Source organism: Ochotona curzoniae, unplaced genomic scaffold (genome assembly GCF_017591425.1).
Source record: "Ochotona curzoniae isolate NIBS_2020 unplaced genomic scaffold, NIBS_Ocur_1.0 contig_832, whole genome shotgun sequence".
Lineage (NCBI taxonomy): Eukaryota > Metazoa > Chordata > Mammalia > Lagomorpha > Ochotonidae > Ochotona > Ochotona curzoniae.
The window spans coordinates 6,046,837-6,066,024 of NW_024466580.1; the positions used below are offsets into that span (position 1 = coordinate 6,046,837).

Sequence of the window (19,188 nt, forward strand, 5' to 3'; positions counted from 1 at the left end):
CTGCTCTTTCTGAGTCAGGGCCAGTGAACCAATCATAGCTCCTCTGGGGCATTCCTGGGGACAGAACTCATGATCCCTCTGGGAAAAGAATTTCCCTAAAAGATCCCTTGTCGTCACTGTCATTGTGCTGTGACTGCACCTTCCTTGGCTCCAGTCCAGAGAGCCTACTCTGCCTGAGGCTCCCTGTGCTGCCTGCCCGTCTCTCCCACCCCCCAGGTAAGGGACAGAAACTTGCAGCCAGCAGGCAAGAGATGAGTTCCACAGAGCCTGCCTTTAACTGAGAGATCTACTCCTATACATAGGGAAAATACAAGGCTTGCTTTGCACCGGCACTTGGGTGTCCTCCTAGCAGCTTTGGGTCAGGAATTAGGAGGGAAGGAGTTGTTTCCTGGAATCACTTACAAAAGTGACAGCAGATACTGTACACCCAGGTGCCTACATCTCCCACGGGCTCTTGGTGGGCACAACCAGTCTGCCACTACACAAGGGTTTCTGTGAGCGGAGGTGGGCTTGGAGATCTCATCCTTTCTCATGCACACTCCCCCTACTGCCACCCCCCCTCATTAGCATCCTCCTGGACACCTTGCCTGCCAGCCTCTCGGGGCATGTGCGGGTGCTTCTGGAACCCAGCGCTGGCACTCTGTCTGCACAGCAAAGCATTCTTAGAAACATGGTGTTCCTTCAGATTGCAAGTTGGCACTTTTGTCTGTGCCCTTGGGTGGCAGATGTTCCTCCCATTGGAATGCAGACTGCCTGTGGTGCTGTCAGTCCCCAGCGTCCTCTCATTGCTTGGTGGCCATTGCAGGTGCATCAGGAGCATCCGCTTTGCAAATTACTGCGCTTTTTGAATTCACATACAATTCCCGTGACAAAACAGCTCACTATTTCAAAGTGTAGAGTTAGTGGTTTTTGGTTCAAGAGCACTTCAAAAAGCTCACGAGAAAGGAGTGTTAAGAAACAGTTGTGCATGGACTTCAAAAATTGTTTTTGCACCCAAATAAACTTAGCTTTTAACTCCATTTTCCCACAGTGTGTCGGAAGTACTCCAAGTACTCCTGGGTGTTCAGAGGTGCATGATCCATCACCGATATCTGATTCTACAGTGTTTCTGACACACCCAGAACCAGAACCAGTCCTATGGCCATTTGTGGTTGGCAGGTCGTTGGCCAGCCAGTGACTGAGGAATTGGGCCTGTGGCCCTGATAAGAGCACAGTGGGCACCCTGGGCAAGCTCGCTGCCTCCCTGATCTCTACCAGCCTCTGTGTCCTTCCTGCATACTCAGGCTCCAGCTGTATTCCCGTGGCTGCGTGCTTAGGCTGCACTCTGAAGTGAGCTGCTGTAGTCTGGGCCGACATAATGAGTGCTTTCACCAGCTGCAGGCAGACAGCTCAGTCTGGGAGAACTTGGGGCTGTGGTGGCTACAGTTTCCTAATGGCTTCCTGATGAGGCAGAGCCATTTATTAGCGGTGGATGAGGGCTGCATATCCCGAGCTCTGCCCTTCCCAGCTGATCTGGGCTGCCTGCCCCCCTCCCGCACTGTTCACTTCCTCTCCACTCTCCACCCACTGGTCCGTCTCTCCCATTGATCTGGAGGTTGGGTCCACCTCGCAACTTAAGCTGTCTCTGGGGGTTTGCTGCTGAGAGAGGCATGTGAAGCTGTCTGCTCTGGGCCCTTGTGGGCAAGACCCTGGAGCAGAGTGGGCTTGTCAGAATGCCAAGATCTGGGTTTTGGAGGTTGTTAGGAGAAGCTCATTGTGAAAGAGGGGGAAGAAACCCATGTGGGGTCAAAGCAGGCTTTGCTTGAAACCTGCCGTTGTGTCCTGGTCACCCCGTTTGGGGAACACCTGTGGGACTGAAGTTGGTAGTGATGTCACATGTTGCCGTGGCATGTCACATGTTGCCGTGGCATGAGGACCGTCTGTTCTGGCAATGCTTTGCAGGTGAAGGTCCATGGATCAGTGATGCGCAGCTGACTGCCCCTTGTATGGATCAATAGGAGCCTCATCCTCAAGCTTGCAGAGTTGTCAGTCATCATGGTGTCCTGCCATGGCAGCTGGGTGGTGAAGAATACTTGCTGTGGATTCCTGGTGTGCTCTGGGAATCTGCACAGAGCCTGGGCTTCCGAACTGGGAACTGACAGCGTCAAGGGTCTATAAATCCCCAAGTCTCACTGTTGCCTCTGTGGATGAGTTGTCCTATGTGGTTGTTTAGCACTTGAATGATGAACTGAGGCACAATGTCAGGAAAGCCTAGAATCAGTAAGCATGTCCCCCAGGACAAGTGGGTGGCACCTGTCTGGACTTGGGTCTCCCCATCAATAGAGAAAAAGTTTGAACCAGCTGATTTCTTACATCCCTACTAATTCTGTGTTCCAGAAAACAGTGTAGGACCCTGGCAGGAGCTCATACTTCCTTTCCACCAACAGCCTGCTTTTCATTCCTTTTATAGCTATGGCTCTGGTTGCCGGAAGGAGAACCTGTTTCTAAGGAATTGTTAGAATTTCATAGTAAATTCTGTGTTTACCTCACACTCCCTGCCTTTTTGGGGGGCCCATACAAGGCTTTATGCATCTCAGCCAGAGTGAGGGCAGAATTAGAAGAGCAGCAACAATTAAGTGTGAACACAGGGTTCTTGCTGTTGCCCAAGGCTGTAACAAAAGGTCAAAGCCGGCCTAGATGTGGGAGCCAAAGGACTAGATGAGGTTGACCTGCACACATCTTGGCGTAACCGCAGATGACAGGGTCAGCAGTGAGCCTAATGGTGTAAAGAGAATAACTATACATGCTTCATGGTTTATCTCCCTAGGTCTTAACTTTCTCCCTAGACTCTTCCAGACTCTGAAGTTGTTATTTAAATGGCTCTAAGGAACAGGATTTATGGATCCATGTTGGAGACATTCATTTGATTTGGTTGAACTGAGTAGGGCCTTTGGTGAATTGCTAAGCATTTAAAACCTATGAGTGTAACTCCAGATGCTGCCTGCTGGGTGATGTCATGGGTTTTGGGTGCACTTAGCTGGTGTGCAGGCATTTTTGAAAACCCTGATAGTTGAGAACTGTCTTCTGCACTTGCCAAACCTGGGTGGGAATTTGTGTGTCTTCTCTGAGCTCACCCTCCCTTCAGGGTAGGGGTGTGTGTCTCTCTGCCTTTTGCCTACTCTGACCATGTGGCTCCCATGTGGTGCTCCTGAATTAGCCTGGGATGATTCAGCAGGGCCGTGGGAGAAGAAGGGAATGTTGGGTGCAGGGAGTGGGGAGAGGGGAGTTGAGAAGGCAATGTTTTAACGAAGTTCTGGACCAGTTCAGGCGGCCAGTGCATCCACATAGATTTTCAGAGCTTGGTGTATTTTAGGTGCTCAAATGCTTCATTTTGATTTCAGTCTCCACCATCTGTGTGGAAGGAAAGATGTGCTGGAATATTTGTTTGCTGTGGCCTATATGTAATTATCTCTGGTAGTGCAAATTTATTACAGCGTCCTGCAGATGGTCTGAACCCTGCACATCTGGATGAATGCACGCCTGCCGTTAGTGTGGGCAGAGCGTGGGGCTAGAGCAGGATGTCACACTCACCTTGTAGCCATTCCTTGGGTCTGTTGACTACAGGAGCATCTAGCCATTGTATGCTTGCTTACTTAAGCTTTTAAAGCACAACGTATTTACATGTTTGCCACTTGGGATATTCTCTATGGAAAAAATCCCAAGCTACTTAAGTGCAAAGGAGAGAAAAAAGATCTTTTTTAAAGGTTCCTTTTGATCTAAACATTGGTTTTCTAGGAATAAGGCAATCAGTCAATGACATGCATGGAAACTGCTCAGGAGTTTTGTAGATTAAGCCCTGATGGGTTTTTGTATGTTTCTTTGTGTCTTTGGAAGATTCCAGTTTTGAACCTAAGCCTGTACAGTTAGTTGCCTGTTGGTTGTCTGTTGATGCTGGGGATTGTGAGTGGAAACTCAGTGAAGGCACAGACAGCAGGCACAGGGCTGTCACGCTTCCCCATGCCATCCTCCCCTCACAGACCCCTGTCTTATTCAGTGTGCTGTCACTGGTTCATCTAACCCTGCTAGTCCTTTTGGGTAAGTCTGTAGGAGAATTAAGACTATAAGTAGCCTAGTTGGGAAACTGATGGTCACTCCATAGTCATGCTATAGCAAAAGATAACATTCCAGAAAACAAGAACATTCCAGAAACATCCAAGGAGACAGAGACTGATGGGAAGGGGAAGAAGCACCCTTTAACAGAATTCAGTGCCCGGAGACACACACAGACCTGTGAATTTCAGCTCTTGGGTTCTGTTCAGCTCCAAAGAAGTGAGGAGGAGAACTCTTTTTATGGAACCTCAAACTTGTATGGGATAAGACGTGTTTCAGCAGCTGTAGCATTGGCCTCCATCAAAGTAGGGTTATTTTTTCCTTGGCATCCCCTCTTCTTGTGACCTCTGCAGAGGAGAAGCCCTAGTTGCTTTGCGCTGGGTGGAGCAGCAGCTAACCTCAACCTGCTGGTGGTGTTGGTGGTGCCCTTCCGTTGTTCTGCAGTAGGCAAGCCTTCGCTGGGCTAAGCATATCTTTTGAGCAAAGAAGGAACTATGCGCTCAGAAAAGAAGCCCATTCCTAAGCAGGCAGCCTTCTTGGTGACCTCATCTTCCTTCCAGCTCGGGTCCAGTTGGAACTGTGCTTGTAGGGCAGACTTCCAGTTCCTCCTGTCTGGGGCTCACAGTGGTAGATATAAATAGACCAAGACTTTGTCTGTAGCCATTGTTCTCTAACTGCTCATTGTTTCTGGTAGCAAAGCATTGCTGTGCCTGCAGTGCGCTCCCTCCCCCACGCAGCCCCCTTCCTCTCTGTGTGTGTCTTTCTCTCATTGTGTTGATGGTTGAATCTCAGCCATTTCCCTCGGCTGCCTTTGCATTTGTCTGGTGTTTAGGGAGAAAGCTGAGAGGAGAGTGAGCTCCGTGATGGCTTAGATGAGCTGGATGTTGTAAGCTCATATTTTGATTCCAGTAATGCCTTTGTCTTAGTCTTTTCGTGATATATTTGTGGCCAAGACAAAGATATGTGAATCTAATGATAGTAAAGTCAGGAGGATTTGTAACTGGTTGAACAGCTCTACCCAGAGGGTCTTGATTAATGTGTCAGTGTCAGGATTGCATGGTCTCTGGTGTTAGGTATTGGTCTGGTCACTGCCTTGTCAACATTTTTATCAGGGGCTTAGAGTAGAGGACGTTGCAGAAAGCATATTTAAAGAGGCTGCAGATGGTGCAAAGCTGAGAAGTCTAGCTGATGTGTGGAGGGATGGAGTCATGGTACAAGAAGGATTCCTACCCATAGAAGCATGGATCAGACAAGGTGAACTTTAAGATGAGTGACTGTGCAGCCCTCCTGTCAGGTTAATGCGATTCAGTATGCATTCATATGGAGAAGTGTTCTGAGCGACAGTATAGTTCATTGGCTGCTTAGAAAAATCAGCATTGTCTTGGTGAGACGTCAGCCTAAAATTATGGAGTATGCTGTTCACCCCCTGGATCTCACTTGACCACCAAGAATGCTTGTGATACTTCTGGGAACGTGGGGATCCAGTGAAGCCTCTGGATAGGGAATGGGGAGAATCCACCGTCTTAGGAATGGTGGACACAACCTAGGGGTTTGAAGTTTAGGACAAGGAAGGATGACACAGAGGAGCAGGAATGTCGCTGAAAAGCTGTTGGAGGAAGGAAGGTCAACTCTGAACTCAGTGGCATCAGCCAGTGTGACTGTGGCTATTCTTTGGTTCATAATAAGGCAGGTTTCTAAAAAAAAATTGAGCGGTAGAGAGATGGGAATGATCACACATCCACACACCCACACACAGAGTTCTTACCTTCTGATTCACTCCCTAAATGCCCAAAATGACCAGGATGAGACTGGGGCAGATTCTCCCAGGTAGAGCTACTCAGGGTATTCTGGGATGTGCCTGAGCAGGGAGCTGGAGCCAGAGTGGGGCTGGGACTGTATCCGAGGCACTCTGATCTGGTCGGTGGGTATCTCTAAACTGTGTTCTAGAGGCTAGGCCAAAACCCCACTCTAGATAGTAGGTTGTAACTCAGTGTGTGTAACCATTTCGTGGTAAAGATTGTGACTTAGCAGTGAAACGGAAGGACTCCAAAAGTAGGGTGCCACATCATGTCTTTGATGAGAAGACCCCTGGGGAAGTGTGGTGCCTGTGTCCTACAGTTGCTGTCGCGAGCAGGTGTCCCTCTGTCTGATTGGAGAGTTTGGACTGAATGCGTATACCTATGCGTGTGTCGTCCGAGGAAGATGGCCGCATCTCCCCTTTCTCAGTGTGGTTTCCTCGGACTGAGACCTGCCAGTTGCACTGAGTGGATGTGCATGCGCATGCTTTTCCTTCTCTGTCCAGATTTATTTATTAAAAAGAAAACACATCTGCATAAAAAGGCCTTAGAACACAGGAAGAATGTCCACTTTGTTTTTCTTTCTGTTGCACCAAGACATGTGGGGTTTCAGCTTCCTCTGAGGGGTGTTTGAAGACAGGCTTTCATCTCCAGAAAGTTTTTTTCCCATTGGAAAAATGGCCCGCTTTGGTTTAAATATGTTATTTATATAATGTATAAATAAATAAAAAAGCCAAGAGAGCATTTCCTTTTAAAATCGATGGAAAAAATCTTGCTTTCTGAACATCATCAATTGGGAGTCCGTCGCTGCCAACCCTTCGCCTCTGTCCTTGGATTCTGGCTTATGTGCTTCCAGAATGCCCTGCCCCTTCCTCCTCCTTTCTCTCCCTTTCATTTTCCTCTGTGGCTCTTCCCCCTTCTCTCCCAGACCTGCCTGGGCTGTCTTGCCCGCAGCCACTGCTCCACCAGCCCCTAGCTCCACTCTCCTTTCTCTCCAGTCCTGCTCCCCTCTGCCCTGCCTCAGCTAGCTTTGAGCCCCCAGAGCCCGCATTGGGCTGTGTTTGTTTCCTGCGTGGGAGGGAGAGGCAGGCCTTAGGAAAACAGTTCAAAAGTGCAGAAAAACGTTAACTCTTCCAGCCTAAATAAACGGGCTCTACTCCATTTGTTTGCCCAGGTTTTTCCTTTGCCCATGGAGCAAATGCCTCATCCTCCACCTTTCCCTGCCTGGCTTTCCTTGTGATTCTCAGGAGCCCTCCCCACCCACGGAGCCTCTTCTGCCCCAGGTCCAAATGCCAAGTGGCTCTGAGCCAAGGGTGTGAGCAGCTGGCTTTGGGCAGGATTAGCTGTGGAGCTGACGTGAATGTCACCCACAGTCTCCGTCTTCCCTTCTCCAGCAGGAGGATTCCACTCCCACCCCCATAATGAAAATGTTGGAAAAAAATAACATTCAGTGTTTTCTGCCCCATCCCCCCATCATTTCTGTTTTCCTTGGGTTTAACTTGGCAAGGATAGGTCCAGAGATAAAACACCTGAGTTTAGAGTCTGATGATGTGGGTTTGAATCCTGGTCCAAACACTTCCTTGGCTTGGTAATCTCAATTAAGGCCCTTTGGTCACTTTTGTGGGCCCCCATTTCCTCACCTCTGCCATACAGATAATACTACCTTGGATTGTTGTGACAATTCTACGTACTAGAATGTTCCGGGAAAACCCTTTCTGCACTACAAAGTGCTAAGCAGATAGCAATGATCCTTTTAAATGGGAATTGGATGAAACTGAAATTAATTGGCCCAATTAGCCAGCATCTTCAGGATCTCAGAGGATGAACCTCAGACAGTTACACAAAGCAGGAGTAGCAGATTCCAGTGAGACACAGAATGGCATGGAGTTTCCTCTTCTCCATGAAGGGGACTGTTCCAGATCATGTTGCTACCCCGGGCCTTGTGACCCTGTGGTGAGCGCTATAGCTGGAGGCCCAAAGCAGCAGTTCTCCCTTGCAGAAGCCCGACATGGTGAAGAGCCAATCGGCTGCAGTGTGGCCGTCAGAGAAGTGCAGAGCTGAACGGCCTCATTCGTGCTCCCCTGCTCAGTAATCCGGAGACCAGAATCTGCACTTTGCATGATACTCTGCAGCATGTGGTGCTCCTGTGATGGGAGTCGTGTGGATTCCTTCTTGCACGAGGGGTTGATGAAGCACTTTGCAAATGACCCAAGATGATCACATCAGATCCCGGACTTCTTTATGTGGAGGATATCCTGTGAGGTGGGCTGTCCCTGTGAGGTGGGCTGTCCCTGTGTGAATCGCCTCAGTCATTGAAACGTTCTCTGACTCGAAACCTCCAGGATAAAACCAGCTTCTGTTTTGGCAAATTCCAGATACAAAGGGGAGATCTTGAAGCATCAGATCATAGTTAGGTCTTGTTAATCCAAAGGAGCCATTTTTTTCAAACCCAAAGGCATCTTGGGTCCGTTGCCTTCCTGTAGAGGGGATGTGTGGTCAGAGCAGACATATTTTAGATGCTTATTGCCACAAAAAGGATTTCCCCCTACAAAAGTGGAGGGTGCATAATAGGTAAAAAATTAATCTTCTTTGTTTTAAAAAAACAGATCTAGTTTCAGGTGATGTCAGCTTCAATTTTTATCTCAGGAACTGATTTTTGCATTCATTTCCCCCTTTTTCTTATTTGGATAGTTATACTTGGGGAAGTTGCCCGATTCCTTCTTTCTCTCTAAACATTGACAAAAATCTTCCACTGATGCTGTCGTCTTTATAGGAGGGTATTTCAGGAAGTAGGTGGAAAATGGAATGACAAGTATATTTCAGTACAAAAGAGTTTTGAAATCTGTGCATCATTTTTTTACAACACACACTATTCATGAAGTGTTTGAAGTTCTAGTGCGTGCAAATGCTTTGGGGCCGTCACAATGGTTCCCATTGGTGAATCCTCTCATGTAGGCTCAGGTTTGTGTCCTGGCAGCTCCACTTCCCATCCAGCTCTCTGCTTATGGCCTGGGAAAGCAGAGGAGGACAGCCCAAAGCCTCGGAAACTTGCAATCACGTGGCTACTATTTGGGAAGTAAACCAGCAGATGGAAGATCTGCTGAGTAGCCACTTGGTATTAACCCTGGGCAGTTTTATACTTACGGCAGGCAGTCCTCCTGGTGAGACAGGGGGAAGCCAGCTCCTTGTTTGGCTCCTTGGTCCCAGTCCTTGTGCCGAAGCTCACCCAGGCTGCTGGAGAAGACACTCCTGTAACCGTCTTTCCAGCAAGGTCCTGTGCTTCCAATGTTTTACCTTTCACGCCCTGTGCCCGGTGTGTAGGGTGGGTGACATAGTCTAGGGGAGGAGAAAACTGCAGGTCCCCAGGGGGCAGTTCCGCTTTCTGGCTGGGATCCTAGAGCGGAAGAGCCTCGCTGGGTTTCCCTGCACACCTGGAACTGATTTGGGTTTTGCTCCAGCTTTGAAACATTTGCTGAGGTGGAGGATGGTGGAGGGGTTGGAAAGAAATAAATCCAGCGATTAAAAATAGCTTTTGCGTGTCAGGTGCCTGAACGAATTTGGGAACATGCCTGCAGTCCCTTTTGTCTGGCAGGTCTGGGCTCCGGCGCTGCCGAATTACAACAGCTTTCATTTGTTTTTCCTGCTTTCCTACCATGTAATGGTCAAGGGCTCATTGGAAGCATGTGTGAGCCTGGTGAGTCACCAGGCTGTCAGGGCTGCCGTGGTAATAATATGTTAAAGCACTTTTGCGGGGGGTTGGGCAGGATGAGTGGAAGGAAGAAGTACTTCCAACAGATGTTCGTCAGGCTCGGCCTGCTCTGCGGGCTCCTGGCTGCACTTCCCCGGGCAGGTTAGGGTGTGCTGCACCCCGCAGAAGACTGTCTCTGGAGTCTTGAAGGGGTTGGATAGTTTCCCTCTGCAAAGAGATGTTCACCTCAGAGTTGACATGTTGTACCCAAACAATGTGGCTTGCCGGGACCCGGAGAAGGGGTGGCTGTGCGTGCAAGCAGCTGACCCAAGATGCTGTAATACAAGAACAGCTTGCCTTTTGGGTCAGTCCGGTCACTGGAGGGTGGATGGGGGTTTCTGTGCAGCTTCTTTATCTCTTCTTAGGGGTGGGTTCCTAGCTGATGCCCGTGAGGGGGTTGGATATTCAGAGAAGGGCGGGAACCCAGTTGCACGTGTCCCTGACAGGAATCTGTTCTGGATTCCATGGGGTCCGACTGCTGGGGCAATGTGATGGGCTGTTGTGTTGGGACTCAGCCATTCATCGCTTGGCTCTCGGGGAAGCCAAGTCCTGCTCATATCTTGGATCTTTATCACAGCTTCGGGTTTATGAAAGGAATGTTAGTGTCCCTGCTTTGCATGAGTCTTACCCTACTTTCATGTACCTTGAAAACTGCCAAATGGAAACTTCTGTACCCAGAGAGGGATACAGCCATTTCTTCAACAGCAGTCCTCTTTCAAAATTGGATTGAATAGACAGTTTACCCAGTGTGGTTTTAACGGCAGGTTGGGTTCAGGACCCATGGCTTTACACCAGCTAGTCCCGTCAGTCCAGTGCTCATCTCCATCTCTTATTTTTCTCACCATCAGAACTCTCTCTTCCCATATTCACTTTCCCTCTGCAATAAGATCCAGAAGTTTTCATCTTGGTTTCCTTTTGTGTAAGCAATGCATTTGAGTGAGCCTTTAAGTGTAAAAACCTGAGTGTTGTGTGCACAGCGGCCGGCTGACATGGGTGAGCAAAGATAGGGAAGGAGGCTAACTTGTCACTTTACCTGCTTTGCTTCATCTGCAAGGAAGGAGACCTGGCCTTTCTTCATCCCAGGAAGGGAGGAGATTGCAGAAAATTCTGTAAAAGGCTTTCAAAGAGGGCGTATGGGGCACAGAAAACCCCAGATCTTTTCAAGTCATTTTCAGTTGTTAATTATTTCCTTGACATTAACTCAATCTCAAACCAAGAAATGATAAATTTTCTCCCTTAGTTCTGAATGTGTAGTTTTCTTGATTCTCTGATCTGTTCTTGTTTGTAATGGAATGGAGTACAAGCACCCTGGATTTAAGCATCTCAGAACTGGCTTCCAGCCCTGGCTGCACCTGGCTGATCAGTGACTTTAGGCTAAACTCTTGAACTCTGGGAATCTTGCCTTTTTCATCTGTGAAGTTGGGACTCTGTTGTGTTTGTCCAGGAGATTCACAGTGAAGCGATATCCTGGAATAATGTATGTGAAGGGTTTGGGACAACAGGGAAGCGGTTTTCAGATGAAAGACACATTCCTCACTCTTGGTGTTTTGTCATGCTTCTGTGTTGTTGGCAGTGCCTGGCACACATGACTGGTACCGTCATCTGTTGGGATCTGGTCCAGTTCTGTGGTCACGTGAATCTGGGATGTGCACTTGGGATTGCTCGTCCTCGGTTGTACACCGTGCCCACTTAGCCCTGGGAACCCTGGGTGTTCTAGTCTTCTGTTTGACCTTACTGAGAGAAGTGAAAGAGAAAAATGGGAAGGCCAGGGAGGCTAGATGTCTTCAACTTTGTCCCAAGCAAAAGCTACTTGGAGTTCAGACTCCATGTGTTGGTGTGAGGCATTTGATTTCAAAGTCGGCAAGGTAGTGTTAAAGGACAGAAACAGCACACTTGAAGGCTTCTTGAAAATGAAACGGCTCTGAGCTTTGCCGTTACATGTAAGTGCATGGAAACCCTTATTTTACATTTTGCTTGATGTATCTGTGAGGTGGTTTTGGATTATGCCCTAGAGAAAAATGGGCAGCTGTCTGCCTGCATTCACAATACCCAGCTCAGGATGCCTAGGCTGATTCAAGGAAAGCTACTGATTCACATGGGCATTGACCTTGGGCAATTGTGGCTTCCTTGTTTCTTCACTGGTCTCTGCACTGATGTCATTTCGTCATGTGGGACAGTCCTTACAAGTAGTAAGTCAGATGTGGGGTCTGGGACAATAATCAATGGCAAGATTTTTTATTGTTATTAACATTGTATTATGTGATACAGTTTTATAGGCACTGGGATTCCTCCCACCCCTCCCACAACCCTCCCCCCATAGTGGATTCCTCCACCTTGCTCAATGGCAAGAATTTTGATACCATTGTTCTACACTGACATGTTCAGTTTTCAGTGAATTATGGTTGGAGTCTTCACCACACAGGCATAGTTTTTCTTTATAGGCTCTCAGCATTTTAAAGCAACATGCTGTTTGAATTTAAGATATTTGTCAGTATTTTTTCCCTTAAATTATAGCTGGTTAATGTCTATGGAGATATTAGTTACATTATATTAGAGCCTAATTGGGCGCCATTTTGCATAAGGAGGTAAAGGCAAGTGAAAGGACTGAGCGTACACTGAGCTGGGAGTGAACTCATTTCTGACTCAGTGAACTGCAGCAACGTGGCATCCTTCAGGTTCCACCCAAGACAGGTATGAGTAGCCCTCAGGCCTGACGGCCAGCAGATCAAGAACTGTAGTAGTGGTACGTCAGGCACCATTTTGTACACTGTGGCAGAAGGACTGCAGGGGACAATGGTTAACTGCACATGTGCTGAGCTTGCGAGAACTCACTGAGTTCTGTGGATTGCACTGGTCCTGCAGGAAAATAATGCCGACTGTGGCATCATACAGGTCAAAATAGGTTCCGGCAAGATCAGCACCACCAACAACCTAACCAGATAGGACACTTGGTGTCTCCCTAATCCTGGGACCTGCTCCAACCAGAAGTGGGAGAAAGGTTGTACAGACAGCGGTGCCTCCTCAGCACGGCATCACAGGAGGTGAAGAGTAGTGAGCCAGGAGTTGGGGCTACGGAGTTCTTTGTGGAAATCTAACATAAGAACTCAGACCTGGAACTCGCTCAAGGGAGTGGCACAAGTGGCTACAAGCAAAGAGTTGTGTACCAATTGCCATAAGTAAAATCAAACTGCAGATCTGTGGGTGATACAGCTTAGAAACCTGCCCCAATGAGAAGACTCTGCTAACCAGAAGTATAATGACCAAGAGCAAAAGAAGAGACAAAGCACAATGAATATTACTGAAAACTCCCTGCAAAGGAGCAAAACCCTATGCCAACCTCAGAGTTAACTGAGGAAGACATCGAGAAAATGGAGGACACAGAATCCATAAGACTCATTTTAAAGTTTCTGATCAAAACTGAGAAGCACATACAAGAGTTCAAAGAATTTAAGGAAGCAATAAAGCAAATCAAGCCTGAAATCAAGAACACAGAGCAAATTCAAAGTACAATGGAGCGTCTCCAAAATAGAATGAAGCAAGTAGAAGAAAGAATCTCAGAATTGGAAGGTATTTCCTGTCATCAGGGAGAAGCAAACAAAAAGCTGGAAGCAGAGCTGGATCAGGCCAAAAAAAAAGTATTCAAGGATGGCAAGACACTATTAATGGGCCTAACGTAAGAGTTAATGGGGATCCCAGAAGGTACAGAAAGAGAAACTGGTTTTACAAATATATTTAATGAAATAATAAAGGAAATTTTCCCTAATCTAGAGAAAGAATTGGGAAACAAGATCCAGGAGGGGCACAGAACTCCCAGCAGGCTTGCTCAAAAGCTATCTTCACCATGACACATGATCATCAAGCTCTCTCTTCAATTGAACATAAGGAAAAGATCCTTAAATGTGCACATGAAAAAAAATCAATTGACATATAAAGGAATGCTATATTAAACTCACAGGTGACCTCTCACAGGAAACTCTACAGGCAAGAAGAGAATGGAGTGACATATTCCAGAATGTAAAAGAAAAAAAATTGTTGGGCTAGGATAACATACCCAGCAAAGCTTTCTTTTGTCTTTGAAAATGAAATAAAATTCTTCTACAGTAAAGAAAAGTTAAAAGAATTTGCCTCTTCCAAACCTGCCCTAAAAGTGATAACTCAAAATGTTCTCTTGACAGAGAAGAGGAATAGCACCCACCAAAACCAATGGCAAATGTGAAGAGCATCCTAGTAAAATGACAACAGAAGACTAAACCAGTGAACAACCCATTCCTAAAGTGACAGGACCAAATTGCCACTCATACATATTAACCCTGAAAATAAATGCCTTAAGCTCAATCAAACGTTATAGATTAGTAGACAGGATCAACAAACAAAACCCATCTATTTATTGTTTAGAAGAGACACATTTCACCAACAAAAATCAGCGGAAACTATATCGCATGGATTTTGGTGTTTTCTGTTGGTTTCATTTCTTCAAAACACTTTCTTCTGATTAAATCATTCAGTGACTCAAAAATCATACAGTAGCATCATTTTCTGAAGAAGGTTCTTAATTTTCGTTTCTTCAGCTACACGTTAGTCATTTAGTAGCATGTTATTTAACTTCATGGTGTTGTTAATTTCTTTTTGCTTCCTGTTGTTGATTTTATTTTGTGACTTTTCATTTAAGGGGATGTACAGTAGCTGTGTAATGGAGACTGTCATATCTAGTAACATTTAACTTCATGACATTGTAAATGTCTACGTTTCTTCCTATTTTTGATTTTGGTTTTTGACTTTTTATTTGAGGGAATGTACAGTAGCTGTGAAATGGAAACTAACGTATCCAGATGTGACGATACAATGCAGTATGTATGCATCTCTACTTCCAGACAAAGATGGACTTACCATGAAACTATTTACTACATCTTGACAATAGGATGCTGGACTCTCTGCCATTGTCCAAGCCCGCAATGATGGACATATGACTGTGTATGAAGAACTATACTTTATTAATGACATAGAGGAACTAGGTGGGGGTGTGGGGAGAAATTGGGGCTTGGACAAGGGAAATACCAGGAGCCTATGCCTAAAAACTGTGTCACACAATGCAATGTAATAAAAAAATAAATAAAATGAAATTTAAAAAATGATACTAATAATAAAAAAAGAAGACAAAATTTATCACATCAGGGCTCAGCGCAGTAGTCTAATGGCTAATGTCTTTGCTTTGCATGTGCTGGGATCGCATATGGGCACCAGTTCTAATCCTGCTAGCCCTGCTTCCCATCTAGCTCCCTGCTTATGGCCTGGAGAAGCAGTCAAGGATGGCCCAAAGGCTTGGGTCTCTGCACCTGCGTGTAAGACCCGGAAGGAGCCTCTGGCTCTTGATTTCAGATCAGCTTAGCTCCAGCCATTACAGCCAGTTGGGGAATGAACCAGCAGATGGAAGATCTTCCTCTCTGTCTGTCCTTCTCTCTGTAACTCTAAGTTTCCAATAAAAATAAATAAATCTTTTAAAATTAAAAAAAAAAGACTGAGTAGCTCACTCAGGCTAAGCCATGTCAGAATCTCCACTCTATCATTAGTTATTGATCGATGAAATTAGCAGAACTGCTGTGATCACTAGCACGCAGTGTCTAGCTTATTTGTTCATTCGTATCTTCTATGACAAGTTTGCATGTTCTATTACTGTCATTTTTGAACATGATTATTCCTCATAGTTCAATTGCACATAAAGATGGTCTTGGCCAGGGATTCTCTTTCTTATAGAGGGGCTTTGATTTCATTTTTAAGTAAAAAATGAACAGGAGCAAAGCTTTGAGATCCCCATCTACATCCTCTGCTTCCCAGGGCGGTGATGCTCCATTTGGGGAGCTTGTCAGATCCAAAGGCTGATGTCTGAGCATTCTGCTGTGTGAGCTTGATTCCAAGATAACCAGCACTTGAATCTCACAACCAGAGTGCCCCAGTGCAGCTGTGGCTGGCAGCCTGTGGACTGATGGCCATGAGATGACAAGCAGAAGTCATTCCATGTGCTTCCCTCAGAGATAACAAGAGAGAACCTGGAAATACTGGCTCTCTGATGGGAAACGAAAGCTGGCCTGGGAACTGTCAGCTCAACGTTCCCCCCTCACTGCTAGCCCGTGTGGAGTCACAGGAAGCCGCTCTTGCTTTTGGCCTTCCTATCACGCTGGTGACACCTACACAGGTTTGAATGTTGAGCCTCCTAAGGTTGCAGTCTGCAGCAGAACTGCTCCTTGTCTGCCGGGCCTGGCTTGTGTTTCCCACATGTGCTGCCCGGGCTAATTCCTGTCCTCAGTAGAATCCTTTTCATCGAGTCATAAATCCATTGGTAGAAGCAAACACACGAAACAGCATGCACACAGTTCATTTATGGATTTGTGTTGGGTAGGAGTGAAAGGAGCAGAGTTGATCCAAATTTGGAAAACTTTAATTCCCTGACCATTTGTTGATTTACTTGGGGGTTTGGCTTTGTGCAGGGAGCTGGGGGTGCTGCCATTGTCTCTTCTTTCAGAATCAATACCTTCTGGTGGCCTAAAGGGCCCCCTGCTCTGAGCAGAACTGACTTCTGCTCTAAGGGAAGGCCTTTCTGGGCTTGTGGCTTAGCTGTTCTTGGACAAGTAGAGTGGGGATGGTCAGGGAGCACTCATGTGTTTCTTACTGACTCATTTGATGATTGCTCCATTGTTTGTAGGGCTGGATGTTATGTAATCAGCATTCTGTGCCCCTCCCCCCAGGTTTCCCCCTAACATTCTGGGATTTTCCATCATTTTGTCAGCCTTTCTGGAGGCATGTTGATTTTTCCAGTAGATTTTTTTTTTTTGGTTGGTGGGGGGCATGTCCCAGTGCAACTCAAACTCACCACTCCCTGGAGATTTCAGGGTGCCCTTCGTTGGCCCCAGGCTAGGGGAGCAGCTACCATGAACCCCTGGTGCTTCCTGGGGAAGAACTTGGCTTCAGAGCAGTTTCTTGACAGCATCAGTGAAAGGGAACAGGACGGAAGGTTCCGCTTGGCTTTCTGAGCAACCTCTGTTGTGATGGGAGATGCTCATGTTTGTCGGAGGTCACCAACTGTCATCCTTTCCCCTTAATATTTCTGTTTCATTCAGCCAGGAGCACATTCTGTCTGTCCAGGGACTTCTTGTTTTGTCTGTCACTAGCCAAGGTTCAGAAGTGGCTAGTTGGGTTACTTCTGTAGTAGCTAGCCTGGAACTCAGCCATTTTCTAAGTCAGCTTTGAACAACACACTGAAGCTAGAACTGTCTGGAAGTCACTTCAGTCAAAATGTATTGCTGCCAGCTGGTCACAGGGAAGCCAGCTGAAATTCTCAGCTCATGTCTTGGTGGGGAGGTGTTCAATTTCAGCTCGAATTCTGGGCCTGCCTACACTGAGAGCATGGCCTGTAGGTTGAAGAGGACATGGTGAAGATTTCAGAGTTATGTGCACATGGCCCTAGCAAATGATACTATGTTGGCCAGTGTTCAGGCTTGGTCGCCTCTCTCTTTGTTATGTCCTACATAAACCCCTGAGTGCACTTCTGTCTCCTGGTCCAAGTACGTGTCATCGCTCACCAGAACTGAGGCTGTCTCTTTTTTACATGTCCATTCACAGTTACCTCCTGAATCATTCTTCACCAAACAGCCATGGTGACCTTTCCAGCCTCACCTCAGCAGCTGTATTCCTCCAAGACTTGGCTGCAGCTGCATTCATCTTCGTGATATTAAAACAGCTAAACCCTCCCCACCCAGGCCATGACTTTGACTGATGCTACACTGCTTGGTGAAAAGCGTGTTGTCTATCTAGAGGCCATAGTGGTCATCAGGATCACCTGGATTTCTGGGGCTGCATCCCCAGAGGGTGTGATTCAGTAAGACTGGGATTTGAATGGAGAATCTGTGTTTTCAGTGTTTCTGGGTGATGCAGGTGCTCTGGGGCCCACACTTCTTCCTTTCCCGCCTGGACTATTCTGTCTCTCGGAAGAGAGTCCTCTACTGATGCTTTCCAACTTGCTGGAATTCCAGATGATCAAGAAGGGCGCCTCTCTATTGTTCCTTGGATGTTGTGTTTGAACGTTAATTGTGAAAATCGAACTTTAGAGGCTGGACCTTCTGCAGAATCAGGAAGCTGGGGAGGGCATCGTATTTGCTATTTGCTGCTTTTTCTCTCATTCCTTGCACAGAGCAAAAGCAAAAATAATTACCTGTTTTATGGATGAATATTGTTACTTTTTATAGATGACAAAGTGTATTGTAACACTAAGATCCTCAATGAGTGGGAAAGACAAGCAGAGACAATGGATTAACTAGCAGGGGAGTACAGAAAGAGTGAAAATACTTTTATGAAGGGGACAGGCAACAGTTTGTGTTTTTTTTTTTTTGTAAGGGGCCTTGCACATTGTGTGGAAAGCCCCTTAAATTTTTTTTCTCAACTTCACTCACAGAGAAACACACTCAGAGTGAGAGACACAGATAGCTCCTTTGCAAGGGCTGGGACTGGGGCTGGGTTGGCCAGAGCCAGGAGCCAGGAGCCAGGAGCCAGGAGCCAGGAGCCAGCAACTCAATTCAAGTCTCTGACATGGGTGACAGGGATCTCATTTGTTGAGCTATCACTTGCTGCCTCGCATGTTCTACATTAGCAGGTGATGGGAATTGGCAGTGAGAACAGGGAAGTGAACCAAGAGCTCCAGTGTGGGCCATGGTGCAGAGCAAGGTTGGAGAAAGTCTGGCTGCAGACTCCATAGGGCCAGTGAAATAATTTTCATCAACTGCAGGTGGAACTCGAGTTTGATAAATGTAAGGCAGGCTAAGTTTTAAGCTGGTGATTTTGTGTGGCCCACAAATGATGTTGTCAGTATCCAAAGAACCCCTAACCAAGCAAAGATTCCCCACCTGTTGTTGGGTACAGGTACGGAGTTGAGACTCTGAAACACAAGGTTTTGGCTGCTATGATGAGTTCTTACAGCCGTGTTTCTCAGCCTGTCTTCTTTAGCCTATCTGCATCCTGTTAGATTTGTGAGTGGTTAACTACCTATTTATTTTTTGTTATTCATATGTCGTTTTTTTCCCTTTCAGATATGGAATGTGCAGATGTCCCTCTATTAACTCCTAGTAGCAAAGAAATGATGTCTCAAGCCTTGAAAGCTACTTTCAGTGGTTTCACTAAAGAGCAGCAAAGACTGGGAATCCCAAAAGGTAAGTTTTCATAGTCGAGATAAGAATCTGAGGCCAGACTCCTAAGGAAGGCTCACTTTCACACATGTAGTCTGGGGGGTGGGGGAAGCAGATGTTAGCCTAAGCATGCTGGAGTTCACAGCAGTGGGTGGGAGTAGTCGCAGACCCACCTGCTGATGCTTTCCTGGCTTCTAGGCCTGTCAGCGCTCCCCTGGCCTTAGGGCAGTTTCCACACTGTCTGCACATTGTAATCACCTCTGGATCTTTGAAAATTTGCATAGCACAGGTCCTGTTCCAGATCAATTAAATTTCAACTTTTGGTGCCAATGGTATTTTTGAAGGTCCTCAAGTAATTCTGAACTGCAGACAAGTCTGGGAACTC

General features: G+C 46.7%; 1 protein-coding gene across 6 annotated transcripts in view; it reads left to right on the plus strand.

Annotated features, from left to right (window-relative positions):
* Nucleotides 1-19,188, plus strand: part of ETS1 (ETS proto-oncogene 1, transcription factor) — a 64,957-nt gene that overhangs the window by 15,135 nt on the left and 30,634 nt on the right. For 5 of the 6 annotated variants that reach the window (XM_040992681.1, XM_040992682.1, XM_040992679.1 and 2 more), the window contains exon 2: nucleotides 18,708-18,827. The exons of the other annotated variant lie outside the window; for it this stretch is intronic. In XM_040992681.1, coding sequence (XP_040848615.1) covers nucleotides 18,708-18,827 — 120 coding nt within the window. The remainder of the gene's footprint in view (nucleotides 1-18,707; nucleotides 18,828-19,188) is intronic. 6 annotated transcript variants of the gene reach the window in all.